Below are 21181 nucleotides of genomic sequence, written 5' to 3'. Positions count from 1 at the left end.
TTAAGGGCTGTTATAAAGAAGATGATGCTCAGTTGGTCTCCTTGTCCACCAAAGGTAGGACAAAAAATAATGGGCTTAATCACAGCAAGGAAGATTTAAATTAGATATTAGGGAAAACTTTCTAACTATAAGGGTAGTTAAGCTCAGGAACAGGCTTCCAAAGGCGGTTGTGGAATCCCCATCATTGGAGGTTTTTAAAAACAGGTTAGACAAACACCTGTCAGGGATGGCCCAAGTATACTTGTTCCTGCCTCAGTGTAGGGGGCTGGACTAGATGATCTCTTGAGGTCCTTCCAGCTCTACAGTTCTGTCATTCTATGAAATATATGTGGGATGTAAATATGTATGGGCAATATATTCGTAAATATACAATAAAGAACAAACCTGCCTTGTTGTAGAAAGAGAAAATAGATGACTAAATAGTTTTTATTCCATTTCTATGTTCTGTGATTCTATTGTAAGAGATGGAACAAAAATAATTTAGTCTGCTGATCCTCTGTGCTTTATTGAGAGAAACCTGGTTTAGGGTGGTATAAAGCAGCAGACTTGTCTCCAGAGTCTGGTGTAGCTTTCAGGGCTGTTGCAGCGCTATTTGCCTTTGTACAAACATGACTAGAAAGTCAGATTCATCACCCTCTTGACACCAAGACCCTCAGAGCCCAAGTGATGGTCATGGCACAGTTAGTGTTGATGATTGCCAAGTTAGGATTGACTTCCATCCTGTTGAGATCAAAGCTGTTTGCACGCTGGTAATGAGAAGAACTCACCTGAGACCTCAGATAGTCGCTCCACAATAGAGCAGCAGCAAAACAGTGACATCTACTCTGGATTTTGGCTAGGATAGGTAAGTTTAAGAAGGAGACTCATTCCTTGACTGAATCTCTTCCTCAGGGGAAGAGTCAGGAGATGTACAGGGCATTGACTTGGGAGGGCATCAGGTACAGGTGGTCTTTGATGATGATGGTATGTAGGTGGAAATGGATGCCTTTGGAATGGATGCCCAGCCTGGTCCTGAAAAAAGCAATTACAACTTCTTCTGTGATGTATAAGGTGTGAGCTCAGGTTTCTTAAATGGTAGGTCATTTGCCTGGTGACAATTAGCTTGCAGTGTGAATAAGTTTCTGACTCTAGTGAATGAATCACCTTAGACTAGATTTTACAAGCAAGCTATGGGCTCTTTAAATTGGAGATATATTTTCATCTTAATGAGCCTATCATCCTGCCAACATTTTCCTGTGCTCAGATTCCCTTCCTGATAAGGTTTTTCAATGTTAAAAGTTCTTTTGATTTCTACTTGGAGCAGACTAAAGTCCTTAAAAGGTTTACTAGACTCTTTTATTTTCATTTGACATCTGCTCAATGGGCACTTTTGTCACAAAAGTGATCATGTCTAACTAGCTGTCCAACTGTATTTCTTACTATCATACTAAGAGCTGGCAGGCCTTTTTTACAGGAGGTCATATCATGGCTCATACTATCTGAGGCAGAAGTACTGCATTTGTTAGCCTTAAGGGATATTCCAATTTATGACATATATAAGGAAACCACCCAGCCCTGCCTATAAACATATGAAGCATCTCAAGACCAGCCTGGTTTGGTCTCTTGATACTGCAGTACCTGGTTTCAAGGTGCCCAAACTCTCCTAGAGTTTTGTTTCTTTTAGAATTGTATATTTCTGAAAATTAACAGTTGAGAGCTGGGAACTCCTGGAGACTTTGTCTATTAACTCTTATTAGGCTCTTTTCATTTACAAAAAATAGTTTTTGTTAAACAGTGACTTTTGGAACTGCTTTTTGTTATGTTTTATCATAGTTCTTTCTATATTGCGACATGCCTCTTCCCTCCCCCCGCAAGCTCTACTTACTCTTAAGAGTGAGAATCCTGCACATATAGAGGACCTGGTTCTCATTTATACTAAGGCTTCTTTACACCATAGGAACACAGAAATTGCAATACTGAATCTGAGACAAGGGTCATCTAATCCAGCATCCCATATCAGATGCTTCAAAGGAAGATGTAAGGACCCCACAGTTGGTACATGTAGGATAATCTGCCTCCCCCCATGCACACACTAGGTGTCATCCTGATCATTAATAGTTAGAGATCATCTTAAGCCTGAAGCATGAGGTTTAAACCCTGAAGCATTTGTATTGCTGTCTTCACCTGATTGCTGTGTCATATTTTTCTTGCTGTAAGAGTGTTCATGTTGCTTTGCAGACAAGATTGCTTGAATTTGGACTGAACTATCAACTGCTATGGAAACAGAATAGTGTCTTGGGGGATACAAATGTGATGATTTCTCTGCTTTAATTTCATGTGGTATTATTCATTGAGGATATGATGGTGCTGGGGCAATTTCATGCTACAACGTGTGGGTTTGATTCTTGTCCTTCCTGGACTGTAAAAGACACCAGAAATAACTGGTTCCCTTATACGGGATATTGTAAGTTTTTCTAGCAGGAAGAGGAGAGGAGGAGGGCACCTTTCCTTCAGTTTTTAAAGAAGCCATTGCAGGCCATATGCACAGTAAATTTACTTTTGATGCTGATAATCTGTGTAACTCCCTACAAGCATCCCATCTCCCATTTTTGGTTAAAGTCACCAAAAAGATTATGTTGGGGCAATTTCTGGCAGTATCTTTATTCTTCAGACTTCCTTTGACCCTGGTCAGTCTGGTGACAGGTCTAAATATGGGGTACAAACTGCACTGCTTGCATTTGTGTATGATCTGTGTGTGCATTAATTATGATCTTTTGCTAGCAGCAGATGCAGGCACTGATGACTTTTGATCTGTTGGCAGCCTTTGATGCTGTTTATAATGCAATTTCATTTTTTTTATTTGTGGACAATCTTAGGATCCTGCTGTGATGCTTCCTGGGGGAGCCCAGGGTTGTGAGGCACCTCGCTACCACTTGCATGAGGAAGCCTTGTCTGTCCCTGCCATGTGTCAGCTGCCTGATTCCACTGGCCACAGGCAACACAAGCACTCCCCTCTAGGCCTCGTAGGAGGCGCTGTCACTCTACAGGGTAGTGATAGGCACAGTCCAACATCTGAGCCCTCTGATCATCTCCCTGGAGTGCCCACCCCCTGTTTCATTGGACACTCAGCATTCACCAATATGCTGTTTCCAAAGAAACAGTTACAACCCTGCTTTCCACCTCAGGTCACCACTCCCCTTAACTCACAGCACTTAGATGTGTTTATGGTGAAATCAAGTATAAGTTTATTTAACAAATAATAGAGATTCAAGTAGTAGGAAGTAGAAATATTGGAAACAAATGATTATATGTAAAATAAAATCATAATACGCATTCTAGAGCCTTGTCTTAATTAACAAGATCCTCTCGTGTCTAGTAGGGTAGGCTATTGCCCACCAAAATCCTTGCAGTGCTTTACAGCCCGCCTGGCTGTGATTGTTCTTTCATGAGACAAGTACACTGTCTGTTTGCCTTTTAGGTGAAGAAGTCGTATCTCTTTGTACTCCAAGATATACTTCATAAACAGGACACCTCCTGCTGACTGTTTCTTCCTGTAGATTTCCTCTCTTCTATATTCTACAATCACTTAGTTGGCACATGGTTCAGTCTAGAAATAGCCATGCTGGGTGAAGTATGTAATACACCAGTGACCAGACAGGGAGATAGGTGTCTGCTACCCTCTGCCTGAATGGAACAGCTCTGAGGTGTGTCACCGCCTGGTGACCTGCCTTAACTCCAAGACCTTAAGAACATAATTTGCAATACAGATACATAACTCCTTAAATATCCATCCATACATTTTACAATCATTATGATGACCAGTGGGCTACCAGCTCTCAGTAGAGACTTCACATGCTACCCTCCAGTGAACTATTATGCAGATATCAGACCCAGGTGATTCCTGTAAAACCTTATGCAACCCCAGCTCTCTTGGCGCCAAGGGACCTGAACCATACCAGCTACATTGCTATCTTTATGAGAGACGTCAAATAGTAATTGTAAGCAATTATACTAATGCCACAGGAGTCAGGGACGTCATTTGAGAAAAGTTCAGGGGTCTGGGGGCATACTTGCTTCTCTCTCCCTGCCTCACCTGCTGTGGGGGGAGCAGGGAGGTGATGTGGGCAGACAGTGAGCCAGGGTGGGTGTCTCACCAATGGCTGACGCAGGGCTTGGATCAGGGCATGGCTTGTTCTGTGATTAGTTCTGGCCCAGACTGCTGCTGCTGCTTCCTGTGACAATGTAAGGATTAGGTGACCTACCCCAGCCTGCCCAACAGCACTCCCTGCAGGCTTGGGGGAGACACCACAGCCTGGCTACCAGGTAGCTATGAAAAGTTTGGGGTTGTGGGGGGCAACTGCTCCTACTGCTCCTTAGCAACTGATGCCCCCGAGAAGACTCCCCTACGTTGTCACCTCTCTTGTTCAAGTCGTACATGAGGCTGCTGGTTTGGTATGCGCTGCAGTATATTTAATATGATGATGACACGCAGCTCTTCATCTCCATCACATCTGACCCAGCTAGAATAGCTGAATGAAATCCACAGTGTCAACATGAATTTGGGATTGGATAAGAGCTAGCGGACTATGATTTAATTCAGACACAAGAGCGATAATGATGTTGTTGCTGCCACCTCTTTGCTGAATGGAAGCGTATTTTGGGGCTTTTTAGGCCGGTTTCCTGTTTGAAGCAGAAATCAGTGACACCAAGTAAAGTATTTTCATAGTTTATTTATTAACTGTACAAAGTCCCGTTTCCTTGAATAGAAATGGCAACAAACTTTAAACACAATTCTGTTTTTCAGAAATCTCTGGTAAAGTACCACTGACCTATCCCCTGAAGCAGTTGCTTTGAGCCTCTTTCCCTCTCCAGGAGTCTCACAAAACTGAGACACATCCTCCTTTTGATAAATTGAAAAATACTAATCTAGTAATAACCATGAATAAATCTCACTGCTCTCTGTTCACTCAGGGCTAGATTTTAAAGATATTTAGGCACCTAAAGATGCAAATAGGCACCTAATGAGCTTTTCAAAAATGTCAAGACACCGTCCCATGGGACAAATATACAAAACTCTCATTGCCTTCAATGAGAGCAAAATTAGGTGAGTATTGAGCACTTTTGAAATTCCCACCCAAAGAGCTTGTCCTAACTATAATAGGGGGAGAGAGAGCATAGTCATTTTTGAAAAAGAGCTCTCAATCTAGTTTTTTTTCAATTATTATGTCATGTAGTGTTGCCAATTCTTACAATTTTATCATGAGTCTCATGATATTTTTCTTAAATCCCCAGCTACTGGAAACCTCTGATTATGAGAAAATCTGTTTTCATTTAATCTCAGCTTTCATATTTGTAAAAAGTGAGTTTCTAGCCCTCTTGGATGAAGAGAAAAGCTTTAAAATATGACCTGAGTTCAGACAAAAAGTTCAAAAACCAAACGCAAACTGGAAAAAATCCAAAATGATTTATGTATTAATTAATAATCTGATTTTATGGCAGGAGTCTCATGATTATTTGATTTTTGGCAATACTTGTATTTTAACAGTGGTGCATTCAAGTAGTTTCAGTTATATCATGTGCATTTTTTTTTGCATTTCTTTGATTTTTGCAGCTGTTCTACATAAAAATAAAAAGACATTGCATCTTATATGCATTGTGGGCATTCAAATTTTAGTTAGCTAGATGAAATACCAGTAACAGTTAAGCAGTTGTTCCAATAAAAAATGTTCCTATATTCATGCTATATTTGTGGTTGCAGTCTCACTATAAGCAGGTCCAAAGTACAACACTTTTGTAAGCAGTGTTTCCTTTAGTTAGCTAGCTGATACTAAACTCACTGCATAAGGCCTCTTTCATTGTAGAGAGTTTTCTCTGTGTTTTCCCAAATACATGAAATTACAATGAACTCTTCTGAAAAAGTTACATTATTAATGTAAACTAATTTAGCAATTATATTTCATTTGGTAAATGTTAAACTTTTTCCATTTTAAGGCAAGCTTATTGAAATAATTTATTTGACGAAAGTCAAATATGAAGATGGATTTCAAGTGTTTTATTTTGTTTTAGATTATTATGTCATGCAATGAAAGACCACATAGTGCGTGTTGCAAATGAGGCGGAGTTTATTTTGAACCGACAAAGAGCTGAAGATGTACACAAACATGCCGAATTTGAGGTAAGCTCAAGATTTGATGAATTCCTGCTTTTCTGTTTTCACTCAGCCATCACTTAGACTGTAACCTCATACAATAAAGTTTTGTTTTTTCCAAGAGAGAGAGAAATTTACGTTGAAGGCATTTGAAAGCCAGTTTTTAAAAGCTTTGGTAAATGTCAAACACAAGGAACTAGTTTATCTTCTCATCCCTTCACTGAAATGCATGAAAATATTTACAGCTTGAAGAAACCCCTTAATCAGAATGCCTACTAACTTGATATGGCAGATCTTTAAGGTTCACAAAGAACTTGTCTGATTTTATTGCAAGTAGTAAAAAACAAACAACATTTAATAGTGAAATTATTTTTGCTGGATTTTATCAATAGAATGTGAGTTTTGTGTATAATAAATAAAACTAAAGGATAGCACACTTGAGGTGGTTTAAGAAAAATAATAAATATTGATCTATAAATAGTATAGTATTTTCACTACCAATACCAATGCTTTCTAGTACTTTTTCATCTTATTTACCAGGTATAACTTATAAATTGGAAGATATTAAGTATCTTTTCTACTTGCTAAGCTAGTAAGAATAAGTAATTACTGGAGATAGGATAATATATGAAATGTCTATTGTCTTTAATTTTGGACGATGAAAAGCAGGAGCTGGATCCTGTAACTCTTACTAATGTGAATAATCCTTACTAACAGAAGTAGTACATAGTGAATCATTCATTTCTTCAGTAAGGAATGTAGCATATAACCCACTATAGTGTTTTAAAGTATTTTGTAGCAAAATACTGTACAAATATTAAAGACTATTTTAAAAAGTGTATTTAAATGAATGTTTGAACTTTTTTTCCCTTTGTTTACATAGAATTACTCATTTTCCTGTTTTAACATATCTTTTGATATATTTGAGAACTTTTGATACAACAATGTTAAAAATCTTTTTGTTTAACATGGTTTTATCAGGCAGTATGTTTTGATATTAAAAAAGCTTATCTATGATATTTCAATATATAGAAATTTTGATTATTCCTGTTTTTGCCTATGTGTATATGTTTGTGTGTCTATATGCTCATATATAAAATACCGTAATACACAAAAGCATGTTTTAATGTTTGGGTAGCATGGCATTAGAATTAGGTTTGATTGATTTGGTAGCCTTGAAGATAATAAATAGCTGTATGAACATATTCATCTGTCAGGGAATGCCAACAAGCACCTTTTGGCAAGACATAGAAGCCAGTAATCTCAATTTTGATGAGGTTTTTATCTCATCGAAGCAGCTCTCTAAAACCTACACTTTGATGTACTAGTTCTTGTGCTCCTTGACCTAGCAGAAAAATATAAGACACAGAGATATCTTGTTGTCATTTTGAATACATATAACCTTTACTTCATTTTGTCAGGCCAGACAGCAGACACTTGTCAGATGGGATTGCAACAACTTTATTACCAAACATATACTGGATATTTTGAGCTTAGATAAAATCACATTTACAATTAAGTGTATGTCAGAGTGAAGTTTCATATTGCCTCAACAATAAATAACATTTGATATTTATCAGGGCATCATACAGTAACCTAAAATGACAATAGAAGATTGAGTTATCTGCTCTTTGAAGAATATGTTGAGGTATAAGATCTGTCAGAACTCTAGACAAAATGAGAAAATTCAATTAACATTCAGCTTCTGTTAGCAAATAAGATTTAGAATATTAACTAAATTCCCTAAAGGAACAGCCTTAAGTCAATCTTATTTTCTAGTAAGGAAACCAAGACATTTCTCTCTAACATTTTTTATTATACTTATTGTCTTGTGAAAAACCTGAGAAATATGTTTGAAATGGACAAGAAAAAAATCTCTAAGTAAATAAAATAAAAAAATTAAATATAATCATGTACCAGTATGAATCTTAGATATAACTAAAATAAAATGGTGCTTAGAGTCTGAAACAGTTTTACATATTGATGTTGTAATAATGTTCCATAGGCATCATATGATATTAGCATGCATCCCACTTAAAAGATGTGTGAAAGCTTTTTACCATCTACTGCATTTTAAATTATAAATCAGTTTTATTTTATTAAACAATATTTAAATGTATTTATTTTGTAAATATTTGATTATTTTGAGCGGGCTAATTATTGTTCACTTCAGGAAAAAAGTGAATAGGTATTTTACCAGTCAAGTAATCACACTTTTACCTCTCAGACTTCAATTGTATCATTACTGATGCAACTATTTGACTAAAGTTATATAGTGACACAGTGTGGGTGCATGTGGGTGTGTAGATGTAAGCATAAGGTTTGTAAAGTTAACACTAGTCAATTTTGTCTTATGACTATGGCTATTATTGAAAGAGTCCAGTTTTTCCAGAATGATTGCTTCCAGTTAACATTCATTTTGTTAGCCGCTGTAATTGTTCAGGAAGAAAAATGAAAATTTAATTTTACTGTCCAATGAGCTGGTGAAATATTAACCTCATTACTGAGGCAGATCATTGTACTAATTGGTGCTTCCCTGTACATGAAGATAAATTGAAAAAATGAATTAACCCCTTGAAAGTAATGTAATTCCTGTCTGAAATAGATGCCTTTCAGTAATAGTTTTAAATACAGTAGATGAAGGACATAGTTAAAATCTTACCAAGTACTGCCATTTTCTATAATAAAAACACTAGTCTATAGAAGTATGCACACCTGAATTCATGAAATGCAATAAGATGTCTCCAGTACAATGTTAGCTTAATTGCAACTGCTGGTATAATAAATATTATATAGTATTTTGTTTAGGTAGTATTAAATCTTTGTTGAAATTGTTCTAAAATGGGAAACAATCAATTGTTATGGAATGCATAAACTTAAGAACACCGAATTCAAAATGCAGGATTTTATTCAGGAATGATAATTGCACGCACACACATTAAATAACCAACACAATTTATCCAAAATAATTTGAGAATAATGTAGTTTTTTATGATATATCTCTGTAAGAAAACTGTGATATTGTTTTTTTTAATTGCCATAGACATGTTTGCCCTATTCAGACTTTTCAAACAGATCCCTACTAAAAGGAGTATTGAGAATTTGAATGCAGTCTCTTTTTGAGACTAAAGTAGAGAAATGTGTAATTCTGTATGCTACAAACAGAACAAAGGTATTAGAAGATAGAAACTAAAGTTAACAGTATTTCGATAATGCAATCTTTTTCACAATCAGTCTATAACGGAAACGGCAGTAATTATTGAAATTCCTTGAGAGATGGATTTTGAAAGCAACATGATCAAATAATTATTTCTAGCTTTGTTTTCAGTTTCAAGTATTTCTGATAGATTTTTTTTTTTAATCCCTTTTCACTTTTTCCAACTGTTTTTACTTGTATGTAACTTGTGGTGTTTTTTCCATGTTGTAACATATAGAGATTAAGGAAATAGACATTTAATTTCAAAGGTAATGGAGATCCACTTTAAGATCCATAATTATAAAAGTACGGAACTTGTGAACTATTAAGATCTTGTTTTGTAGATCTTACTAAGACTTAAAAGTCAAGCTAAGTCTGTCTGGTACAGTGTTGTAGCTTTCTGTATGCAATATTGAATAAGAAATTCCAGAGTATAATGTATTGTATAAGGTATTAATTGGCAAATAATTTATAATGATCTAAAAAAGAGGCCATATTTTAAGACATAAGCAAAAAGAGGCAGAGTTACGTGTGTTTTCACTGTAATTATGCATTTCCTCACTTTTGATGGCTTAATTTCTAAACCTTAACATAGCATTAATCCTCTTATTTTCCCCTGGAGGAGGGATCAACACAACCAGTGCAAGTAAGGAGTATAAAAATGGATATTGTGTTTCTGTGTAGACTTTATATTTCTGTGAATGGTAAGGTCCTTCTTATTTACCTAGAAATGCTGAGTTTGGTGAGAACAAAGGTGACTAAGATGTAGGTAGAAAGGAGAATTTAGATATATGAAAATCACTCCTAAGCAACTTGTAGGCACTTCCTAAATTATTCTATTTACTATTCACTTTTTTTTTTTTTTTTTAATTTTTAGTCACAGTGTGCTCAATATGCTGCTGATAGAAGAGAGGAAGAAAAGATGTGTGACCATCTTATAAGTGCTGCTAAACATCGCGATCATGTTACAGCCAATCAGCTGAAACAGAAGATACTGAATATCCTAACAAACAAACATGGTGCGTGGGGAGCAGTCTCTCACAGGTACGCTGTAATCATAAATGTGTAATTATAAACATTTGTTTCAAAATTTAAAATGAATCAGCCATTTTCGTACAATTGAAAATTGTATGTGCTGATGGTGGGAATCATTTCAAGAGAACTTTTGTCTTCTTTATATCTGTTTTTTTTTCCCCCCTCAAAAGTCTTCCTGTGGGGCGATTCCTCTTCTAGTACATGATGTGCAGATGCAATGCTCTCCATAGCCCATCAACACAGTATTTTATTAAAATTTGTTTTAGATAATTTGTAGATACTTATGCTTGTTCATCATGTAGCACTATTATTTGTATTCCAGTAGGGCCTAGAGGCCCCAACCAGGATAGGGCTAGCTGCTGTATGAACAGGTAGTGAGAGACAGTCCCAGTCCCAAAGACATTACAATGTAAATAGAAAAGAGAGATGAAGGGTGGGAGGAGGCACAGAGAGGAAAAATGACTTGTTTAAGCTTGCATGGAAGGTCAGTGGTAGAACAAGGAATAGAACCCAGCTCACCTGTCTAGTGCCCTATCTATTAAACTATTTCTGTATAAATAATCAATATATACTTTGATACAATACATTGGTAAATCTTTATCCTCACATTCAAACATAAAGGTCAATACCTAGTGTGTGCAACCAAACTCTGTAGGCACAAGTCACACATATGCACATGTGTATCCAAGCGTATCTCATGCCCAAGTTGGGTGTGAGAAAAGTGCATGCTCACTTCTGCAGACATATTTTGAAAATTTGGTCCAAAATATAATAGTACTAAATTATCTGTTCTTTAATTGACAATACAGTAAATGAGATTCTAATATATGTTCTAGGGATTTAGAGTTAATCCTCATTAGAATATTATATAACCATAAATATTAAGGTATCTAATAAATACTGTGTATATTATTCTCACCCTATTGTCACTATGTTTGCATGTGTATCATTTATTTTCAAGTACATAATGGAGGAATCAACACAACCAGTGCAAGTAAGAAGTAAAAAAACAGATGTTGCATTTCTATTTAGACTTAATATTTCTGTGAATGGGAAGGTGCTTCCTATTTAACTAAAAATGCTGACTTTAGTGAGAACAATATACAGCAGTTTATATTTTTTTAAAAGTAAGGTGTAATTTTGGGCTTATTGACCTTAAGTTTTCCTTTAAATTCCCTGCTCAAAATGAGGTGGGTTTCAATTCTGTTGAGTTTTGTGAAAAGCAACTCAAGTTGATGATGTTACAAATCTGAGCTGATGCTGTTTGCACAGCTGTAGGCCACCATCTCCACAAGCCATGAGACAGTTGTCTTCTTGGAAGTGATAGGTGATCTACCATTTCCTCCTGGGGCCAAATAGCCTCTCTCCTGGGTTTTGGCGTGGAGAAGTGGTTGCTCCCCTAATCTACAGTTTTAGGTTTACCAGGTAAGGGTCACTGCCCCTCCCTCAAAGCCATAATAGTCACTGGGGAACCAGGAGGGGCTTGACACCTCCCAGTCTGGCAGCAGATACGGGAAAATGTTCCACTGCCAGTGCCTGTATAGTGACTGCAGGGGCATAGAACTCTCCATAAGTCTTTACATGATAGCAAGGGACTCCACAAATATACTCTCTAGCTGCCACGGGCTAACTGGCATGCCAGGTAATTCCTAATACAAAGTTGCTAGGGAATACTTAGGGGTTCCTTAGCTACCATAATATGGTTTATGGGATGTCTAGACCTGTGTTGTCAGTGTAGCATTTCTAATGGCAAAAGTTTTTCCTCAGTTCCCAATGCAGAATGAAAAACTTATTTCCTGAAGATCTTTTGTATTTGAAAGAGGCCCTGACACTACACATAGGGAGTAGGCAATTGGCCCAAGAAGGAACATGTGAAAGAAACCTGTCCACTGGTTCCACACAATAAAACTTATGGAAGATCCAAGAGGTTTGGCATCTAGATGCGTAAGGAAGTGCTTTTCAGGAGTGGGTATGATTCCTGGAAGCTTGGATTCTCTAGAACCAAGCTAGCCTCATGTTTAGTATGTATAATACATGTCCAAAGACTATTTTAAAGGTCTTTAGCAGAAATGTTTTTGGTATGAAAGTAAGATCTGGTTTCATGGTGTGTGTCTCAGATGTAGAATAGATACAAGTTTTATTGTGTTTGGAATCCAATATAATAAATTCTTCTTACCTTACATCTTCCCAGTTTTTGTACCCCTGCATATGCTGCCTTTGGAGAAAGCAACCACCAATCGTTGATATGCTTACTCTTGGGTTGCCAGAGTGTTAGCTGTCTGTTTTTTTGATAATAGAGGTTGAATACTGGAAGCACCATGAGGAAAAATGTGAACAATGAATGACTATTGTCTTAGGATTCAACAGAATGAGGTTGAATACTGGAAGCACCATGAGGAAAAATGTGAACAATGAATGACTATTGTCTTAGGATTCAGAAAGGGCAGACAAGATTTCCAAAGAATAGGATAAGAAAAGCCTAGACAAATTGCTTTTGAAGTTTGATGCTTCAAGATTGAGTGAACTTTTGTAGTATTTACAAAGTATGAATTTTGAATATATTAACATAATCTGTCTTTGAAAGGTCTGAAAAACAAGAATAAGTATGGATAAACTCAATAATATGCCACATAAAACATTTCAGTTATGCTAATTGCACTCTACAAAGAGTAGACCATGATTAGCATTAAAAGTAGCCATAAAATCAGAAGTGAGTTGCAGTTCAGATTACCTTTTGCATAGCTTCTTACTGTAGGCAACTTACATTAGTAAGCATTTACTTGACTACTCCACTAGAGAGAATAAGTTCCCACAAGCATGGATAAGGATTATGTAACCTAGCACTGCTGGTCTGAAAACTAATTTACTCAACAATACCTTTCTGCTTTACCTATATGAGAGAAATAATATGTTTTTGGAAATCATTTATATTATATTGTTTAACACCTCTTAAAGGCTGTAAGTAATATTTAAGTATCAATTTTATCTTTTTCCACTTCACAAATAGATGTTTTTAACTCCAGTTTTAGTATAGGCAAAATTATTTTGTTTCCTTCCGTTCTGGTATATTGACAAACTCCATTGCATCAAAAGGAAAGTATTGTAGGATCATGAATAAATAGCATTTGTTTGGTTTTTTTCTTTACATTTCCCTGCCACAAAATAGCAGATTTTTTTTTAATAAGAATCTATTCAGTGTTTTATTATACCTTCTATTTGTAGCTTTAAAAAAAAAAAAGGTTACTGCTTTTCCTCAGGTGTGGTGAGTTTACTTTCAGGTATGTTCATCATGGCGGATCCAGAGCGTATGAAGAACTCTAGGTTCAAGTTATGGTCTAAATGTTGACGTTAAATATCCATCAGAGGCGTTTTGAAAGTAGCTGTTTGATGTTCTCATGGGGATTGCAGTAATGAGAAAGTAGTCATTTAAAAAAAGAGTTCAGAAAATCAATTTGTTTGAAGCTGACCTCTACCTAGATTTAACAGACTTTACTAGGTAATACATACACAAATTGGATTTAGGCTTTTTTCTATTTACAACCACCTTTGGTAATCTTGGATACCAGACACACATTAATCATTAATGCTGTAAGGCAGGATTGTCAGACTTGTTCTGTAGTGAGGACCACATTACCTTTTCACTTAGGAGCTACAGGAGAAAAGTATTCCCTGACAAGAGGCTAATTTTAGTCCTCTCTGGCTGCAGAATGTGCCTCCCTAGAGATCAGAGTTAAATAAAGCAAATAAAGACAATTACTACATTTTGTGGAACCTCTCTTCTTCAGTCCATTAATGCAGCACTAGGGCTGTTCATCCTCCCAAGTCTACTCTCTTTCTCTCTCTCACACCCACACACTCACCTTCTTTTCTCTGCTCATTGGCATCCTCTCCCACTTTCTCAACCTCCCTATTCCTCCCTTTTCTCTCTTCCTCCCTCTTCCCCTGGGGCATTCCCCTCTGAGTGCTTGTTCATTGGAAGGGGAAGGGCTGAGGGAGGGAAGCACTTCTCTGAACCTGTGGGACTTGACAATTACAGAAGCAGGAGGAAGATGATTTAAAGATTCCTCCTCTGAGCCAGATATTGATGGCTCACAGCAAAAGGGACTGGAACGCAGAGAAAAGGCAGGGGATGGTCGGGGAAGGAACCTTCCGTAAACTCAGGCTCTGAGGCATTCCGGCACTGTCACCACCTGTGTGGCTGTTACCAAGGGGAAAGACAGGAACACTGAAGTGCCTGTGCCTAACCCTGCTCAAGCTCTCTCCTAAACTCCACCCACTTCAGCTGCAGCTCCTTCCCAGCCCTTCTAACTTGAGCAGGGAGCCAGATGTGGTCCTGATCCGTTTGTTAATTGCAGAGGGAGCTGCAGACTAGAAGAAACGGTTCTGGAGCCAGATCCAGCCCTCATGAATCTCTTGGCTTTTATGGAACATATGATGCTGCAGATTTTGCAGATAATTCAGCAACTACTCCAATGACAGGAACATACTATTTTGGATTGCATAACTTGGACCTAACCCTAGAGATTCAAGCCAAGAACTTGAGGTCTTTTGGAGGAAAGATCCAAATTTTTAGTTCTAGAACTGATTCTATCATAGCAAAAAGATAAAGACACACTTTTTCTCCTTTTCACCTTTCATCTAACGTAATGGGATTGGATCATTCTCATCATAAAAATATGAGATCAGCATATATCACGTGGCTGTCAGTCCTGGCAGTTCCAGTATTTCTTAGTTTATTTCTAGCTTCCTTCCAGAATGCTAATTCCTTCATTCTGAACACCTTCTGAATTTTTGGTGCTTACCTAAAGAGAATCTCTAATTTTTTTAGGGTTTTCTTTCTCTAATTGCAGGGACATTGTAATGCATCTCCCTGCTTCAGCTAAATACTTTAGTTGTCACCAGATTGTGCCTCAGGACATTTGATCTACTAGTATCATACTTTTCCTTGTCTCCTTTTGATATGCCTGCTTCATTTGGTGCTGTAGGACATGTAATACATCTCTCTGGAACATCAGATAATTGTTAATGAACAAGCAGGGTGAAAATCAGGGGTAAAACCTCTTCTCCTTTGTCCGCTCCCCCCAAGGGAGTGTTTGCTGGGGCTTTTCTCCTACACATAGTTTCTCTTGCAGAGGTCAGTATCATGCTTACCACGTTTCCCCCAACTCTGCAGTGTGTCTGGGCATGCAGAGAAGCCTGTTCCTCCTCCACAACCTCACCTCAGGCTACAGTCTACTCAAAATTGTGTCTGTCTGGCTTTCAGCCCAAGGACCCCCTCTCTGCCAGGGAAGGGGGCTCAGATTTCAGACAGCAGCTGAATGGGAATTGTGTCTTCTGATCATCAGCCATAAAATCTTGCTCTGCCAGGGAAAGAGGCTCAGACTCTGAAAGGCGGGATTGAGTCTCTCTCTCCACCCATCCCCCACTCCACAGGGTGGCTCCACATTAAAGCCCTAGGAGCACTTCAGGCTGTCTGTGATCAGGAGAGAGGCACATGAGGATTTCACTCCCCATGAAGCTGCACCTTCATGGGATTACAGGGCAGAAAGTGAAAAATCCATTTCCATGTTCAAAATCTTCCTGAGTAAAGCCAGGTTGCTCCTACAGTACTTAGTTGAGTCCTAGACCGCTTGAGAGAGCAGGTAGGCAGCCTGTCAGGCTCCTGGGGACATCTAACGAGCTACTTCCACGGTCAAGGTATGTGTAGCAGTACCTCTCCTCTGTTGTGTGGTCCCTGTGCCAGGATGAATAGTGGACTACTTCCCCCCCTGTAAACAGCCAGGAATTGCACATGCACAGACAAAAGTCCACCACCACCTACAAGTCTTTTCCAGGATGTCAGTTGGTCTGGCCAAGAGAAAGCGCGCACAGGAATGCAGCAGGAGAAATCCCTTCCACCCCAGGGGCACTTGTTCCAACCCCCCAGAGTGAACACCCACACCCACAGGAAAAGTACAATGGATATAACAAGGGAAATATTTATTTACAGAGGGATGAGAGGAGAAAAACAACAAGGGGAAATATAAGGGAGGGTAAAACAGGGTTGCATCCAAACCAAGGCCCCACAGGCCCAGTGGTAGCACAGTCTGGAAGGGCAGACACCGAGCAATGTGTCTGCACACAGAGTTCAGGAGTCCTGAGCAAAGTTCCAAAAAGTGAGTTTTGGGTGCTCCTGGTCATTTTCGGCGCCAGTGAACTTTCCCCAACAAACCCCTCCGGTGCCCTCTTCTGCCGCTCTCTGCAAAGCCACACAGAGCGACCACCTCCCCACTTAACTATCTAGCAACCTCCCTCCTTGTTCCCAATGCAGAGTCCCAAGCTCCAGTACTCACAGCCCCATGCAGGTCTGGTCAGCAGTGATATTGGGTCCAGCTCCGGCCTGTCCTTCTCGGGCAATTCCTCCCCGACACTGTGCTCCTCCTGGCTCCTGTCCTGGGCTGTCCCCGATCGGCCCTGTCCTTCTCAGGCTTCAGGCAGGTTCTCTACTGCTTCACTTTTCCAGGGCCTGCAGGCTGCCTCTCCCCCTCCTTGGAGCTCTAGCGCCACCCCCTGGAGTTTCCCTCCTTTTTTTCTTACTCTCCCTCTCCCCCCTAGGAAAAAGATTTAAAGGGGCCATGCTCTCTAAACCCCAAAGGGTTACATATGATTGAGGCATGACTGCTTATATCCTTTCTGAAACCAGGGAGTAATCAGAGGTCAAAGCTTCTCCATGGCAATGGAAATAAAGTCCTGGGTAGAGAACGATCTGCTGCCTTTCAAGACAGTTCACATAAAGGATACAGAAAAGAGGAAGAGGGATAGCTGAAGTTCTCTTGTAGTCCTCCACTGGTCCGGAAGGCACATTAGACTTGTTAGCCAACACTGTACCTGCAGAAAACACCAGACCTCTTGAATCAGGGACTCCTTCATTCAGACTGGGAACATCTACAGTTAACAGCCGGGGTATCGGAAGAGAAAGTATAGTTCAGCATGGATTCTTCATTAACCTCCATTGAACCAGGATATTTCATTCATTGGTTTGGTCACATTTACAGTTCTGGTGCGAGGAGAAATAGAAATCTGTATGAGGCAGGGACTGCCTCTTTGTTTGTGCAGTGTTCAGCACAATGGGGTCCTGACTTCTAGATGCTGTTGTAATACAAATATAATAATCCCAAAGATCTGGTGATCTTAGCTACACTAGAGTTTCTCCAGGAGGATTGGTTGATGTCCTACAGCCCAGCACCATAGAAATGTGGATACCAGCCAAGGCAGCATTTTCTAGCCCAGCACATTGGATCCTCTGTGGTGCAGCGACGACTCACTGGCGCGGCGCCTCCTGCTGATTGTCCAGGGAATTAGCTCTTTTCCACCTCCAGATCGCCTCTGCCGGCTGATGTCTTGCCCGCCGCAGGCCCCCATGTCCCTCCCAGACCCCGTGCCCCTCTGCTCAGGGGTTCTGACCACTGCAGTACCCCCTCTCTCTAGGTCTCCCCTCCCCAGGGAACCCCCAAACCCCCTATCCCCACCTTGCCTCAGTGGCTACTGCCAGTCTCCATCTAGCCCCCGCTCACTGGGGTAGACTGCAGTCTGTATACCATTCATCATCGCCAAGGGTTGGTTGGACCTGCTGCCTCTGCCTACCCTGGGCTGTGCCTCTGCAACCCCAGTACCCTTCTCAGCCTTTAACAAGGCCTGCAGCCTGGGGGGTTTCCAGGCTGGAGCTCCCCAGTTCCTTTGGCCTTCCCCCAGCCCTGCTCCACTATAGATACCCTATTCTAAACTCCCCAGCAGCCAGGCCCATCTCCCTCCACAGTTAGAGAGAGACTGTTGAGCTCTGGCTAGCAGCCCCTTTATAGGGCCAGCTGCGGCCTGATTGGGGCGTGACCCAGCTGCGGCTGCTTCCCCAATCAGCCCAGGCTTATTGGTTCCCTGCCACAGCCCTCTTACAGGCTGTTTTAAGCCCTTCAGGGCAGGAGCGGGGTTACTGCCTCGCTACACCTCCAATCTGAGTATCAGGGGCTAAGTTTAATCACACTGACAACTTAGACAAGCTAGGCCTTTCTAATCACCTCCTAAGGACAAGTTTTGGAATTAGTTACCATATCCTTACAAGAATCGCACTGCTTTTGTCATGAGAAAAAGGTTATTCTTCTAACTCCAGAAACCTTTCTTTTCAAGGTAGGTTTTCTTTTCTACCATGGCAGGGAGATAATTCTCCCATCATTTTGTTCTAACCCTTGGAAAGTTGTGGCATAAAAGGGCATTCCTAGAGTTCTAAAGATATATCTCAAGCATGCGGAATACATATGCCAATAGTACTCTGTTCATCTCATATCCAAAATGCCAAGGCCTTAGGGCTTCAGAGTTGCTGCAAGAAAGATATTAAAATTCTGCATCAGCTGGCATGCAAGGCATCTTGGAAACTATTCACAGAAGTGCCTAGAGGCACTGAGGGGAAAAGTGTATGAGCCTCATCTGAGAAAGATTTGTGAAGTTACCATTCCTCTGCAAGGACATCCTTTGGGAGGAAGATGCTCTGGGTTGGTGCCCACATAACTCCTTAGTTTTAGCTCTTTCTTTATATGGGGGAACTGTCATACCTGTCAATTATTCCACTATAATAATTAAACTCTGTTTATTCTTTCCCTCCCTACTTCTGGGATTCACTTTTGGCTACTTCCCATGAGTAACAAATGAGGAGAGAAGCTGTGCAATAGAAAGAGAAATTTCTTACCTGATCATTTTCTTTCTGTTAGCAGCTTCTCTCTGATTTAAACCCACCTTTGTAGTTTAGCAAATAACAAAAATACAAATTAAAAATTGTCTATAAAGGAAGATGAAGACATATATATATATATATTTAAGGTTAATTTAATACATCATATCAAGGTGTCTTAATGCTGATAATTTGTTGCTGGAGTGTTTCTACAGCTGTGTTAGAACTCTTCTGGTGGCTGGAACTTAAGTCTTGGAGCCTCCAGATACAACATTAGACAGTCTCCAAATACAGGTGGGGGGGGGGGGGCATTAGTCCATGAGTAATTAATTCTGAGAGAAGCTGCTAACAGAGAGGAAATTATCAGGTAAGACATTTCTCAATCCTTTTCAACATATTTTTTCTGTAAAGCCTTAGGGATTGCAATCCTGGTGCTTTTAAACAAAATTGCATCTAGTATTGAAAATACTCCCTTGAATTGGTGATAGGGGCTGGGAACATGCTGTGCTGGCCACTCTGTGCTAATATCCTTAATCATTTTCTGCAGATTTTCATCCTGAGCTGTTGCTCTGGCAATCACAGTTCACATTTCATCTGAGACTGGATAGGTCTTTTTAAATCAAATTGGCATATATAGTGACTAGCACTGGACTTTGCTCCACTCTACTTTTGTCAAATGCTCTAGAGGGTATCTGCAGCCACCAAATCTCTCTCAGGTTTGTATTAGATTGGCAAATCATATATTTGTAATTGAAAAAATAATCTCTATATTCTCAGGGGGATAGTTGCCAGTCCTTTTTGGCAATGGTAATAAGTGGTTTATGGGCAATTTCAGCTAACACCGGTCTTCCATAAACAAAGACATGAAACCTTTTACGCTCATGGAGTAAGGCCAAAGCTGCCTCTTCCTCTGAGACTCCGTGTTTTTTTTTTTTTTTGGTTAGTACCCATGACTCATAAGCCTCTGTTCTGCAGTTTTAACCGTAAAGCTGTAAGAGGACTGTGCCAGTACCCTCCTTGGAGGCAACTGTGAACAACTTAGTTTTGCATTTTCCACCATAGTGCCTCAGGACGGTGGCCTGTTTAACTCCTTCAGTTTCTCAAAATCTTTATTAAATTTAGCATCCCAAATCCATTAGGTTGCTGGGTTTAAGCAGCTAGATTAGGCTTAAATTTCCATACATAGTTTTCCATTCCATCTTTGTATCCCTTTCTTGTCTGTTGGGGCAGGCATGTTGATGATAGCCTCAGCCTTACTGTGAACTACCTGTATACCTTGCTGTATTAACTTCTCTCTCAGGTATGTTGTTTCCATTACACATAATTCATATTTTTGTTTGTTTCACTTTAGTCTGAGAGTTCTGGCTTTCCAAAGCTACCCAGAATCTTTGGTTATGCTCTTCTATGCTTTTTCCCAGATCAAAACATCATCTATATAAACCCATATATCATCAAAAATCTGTTCTATTTGCCAGTGAAACCCTTTGGGTGCCAAATACAAGCCCGCAAAAACAGTGTCTCCCAAAGGGGGTGTTGAATGTGCACACATGTGTGCACTGTTTTTCTAAGAGCACCTGCTGATGTATTCAGTGTAGAAGGCTATTTGGCATCAGCCATTTCGATTCAAATTTCTCCCCTTGTAGCTAGTGGAAGATATTCCCTTTTTACACATTTATTTCTTTGGGGTCTATACATATGTGAACGTTTTAGTCTCTTTTTATACAATGACCTATGGGTGTGCCCACTCTGTTGCTTCTTCAGCTTGCTGTATGATTCCCAGAGCAATGAGCCTATCCAGCTTCTGTTTTAGCCTCTGCCTTAGAGTGAGCGGAACTTTCCTATGGGCACGTGCTGTGGAACAGTTGGGCTCTTTGAGCTACATTCTGTACTCTCTTGAGAGCTTCCCTGTTCCCTCAAACTCTTCTTCAATTGTTTTGGTCTCCTGCCTCTCCAAAGGGTGTACACTCTTGATGAGACCAAGGGCTTGGCCGAAATAAGGTTACCTTCTGATTGTCTTCCTTTCCATTGGCAGCCATTGCTTGCAGATAGAGTGAAGTGCTGTTTAAATCTCTTCATTCTCTTCCCCATTTCCAGAGTTTGTTTTGATGGAGCTTACAGCTGCTCC

At 39.7% G+C, this 21181-nt stretch overlaps 1 protein-coding gene across 4 annotated transcripts in view; it reads left to right on the top strand.

The window, feature by feature from the left end:
• NBEA (neurobeachin) overlaps window positions 1-21181 on the top strand; it is an 816600-nt gene that overhangs the window by 438047 nt on the left and 357372 nt on the right. For all 4 annotated transcript variants that reach the window (XM_065403538.1, XM_065403557.1, XM_065403547.1 and 1 more), the window contains 2 exons: window positions 6046-6154; window positions 10201-10367. In XM_065403538.1, the coding sequence (XP_065259610.1) occupies window positions 6046-6154; window positions 10201-10367 (276 nt within the window). The remainder of the gene's footprint in view (window positions 1-6045; window positions 6155-10200; window positions 10368-21181) is intronic.

The sequence above is a fragment of the Emys orbicularis genome, chromosome 1 (genome assembly GCF_028017835.1).
Source record: "Emys orbicularis isolate rEmyOrb1 chromosome 1, rEmyOrb1.hap1, whole genome shotgun sequence".
Classification (NCBI taxonomy): domain Eukaryota; kingdom Metazoa; phylum Chordata; order Testudines; family Emydidae; genus Emys; species Emys orbicularis.
This window is presented reverse-complemented; position numbering and strand designations above follow the sequence as displayed.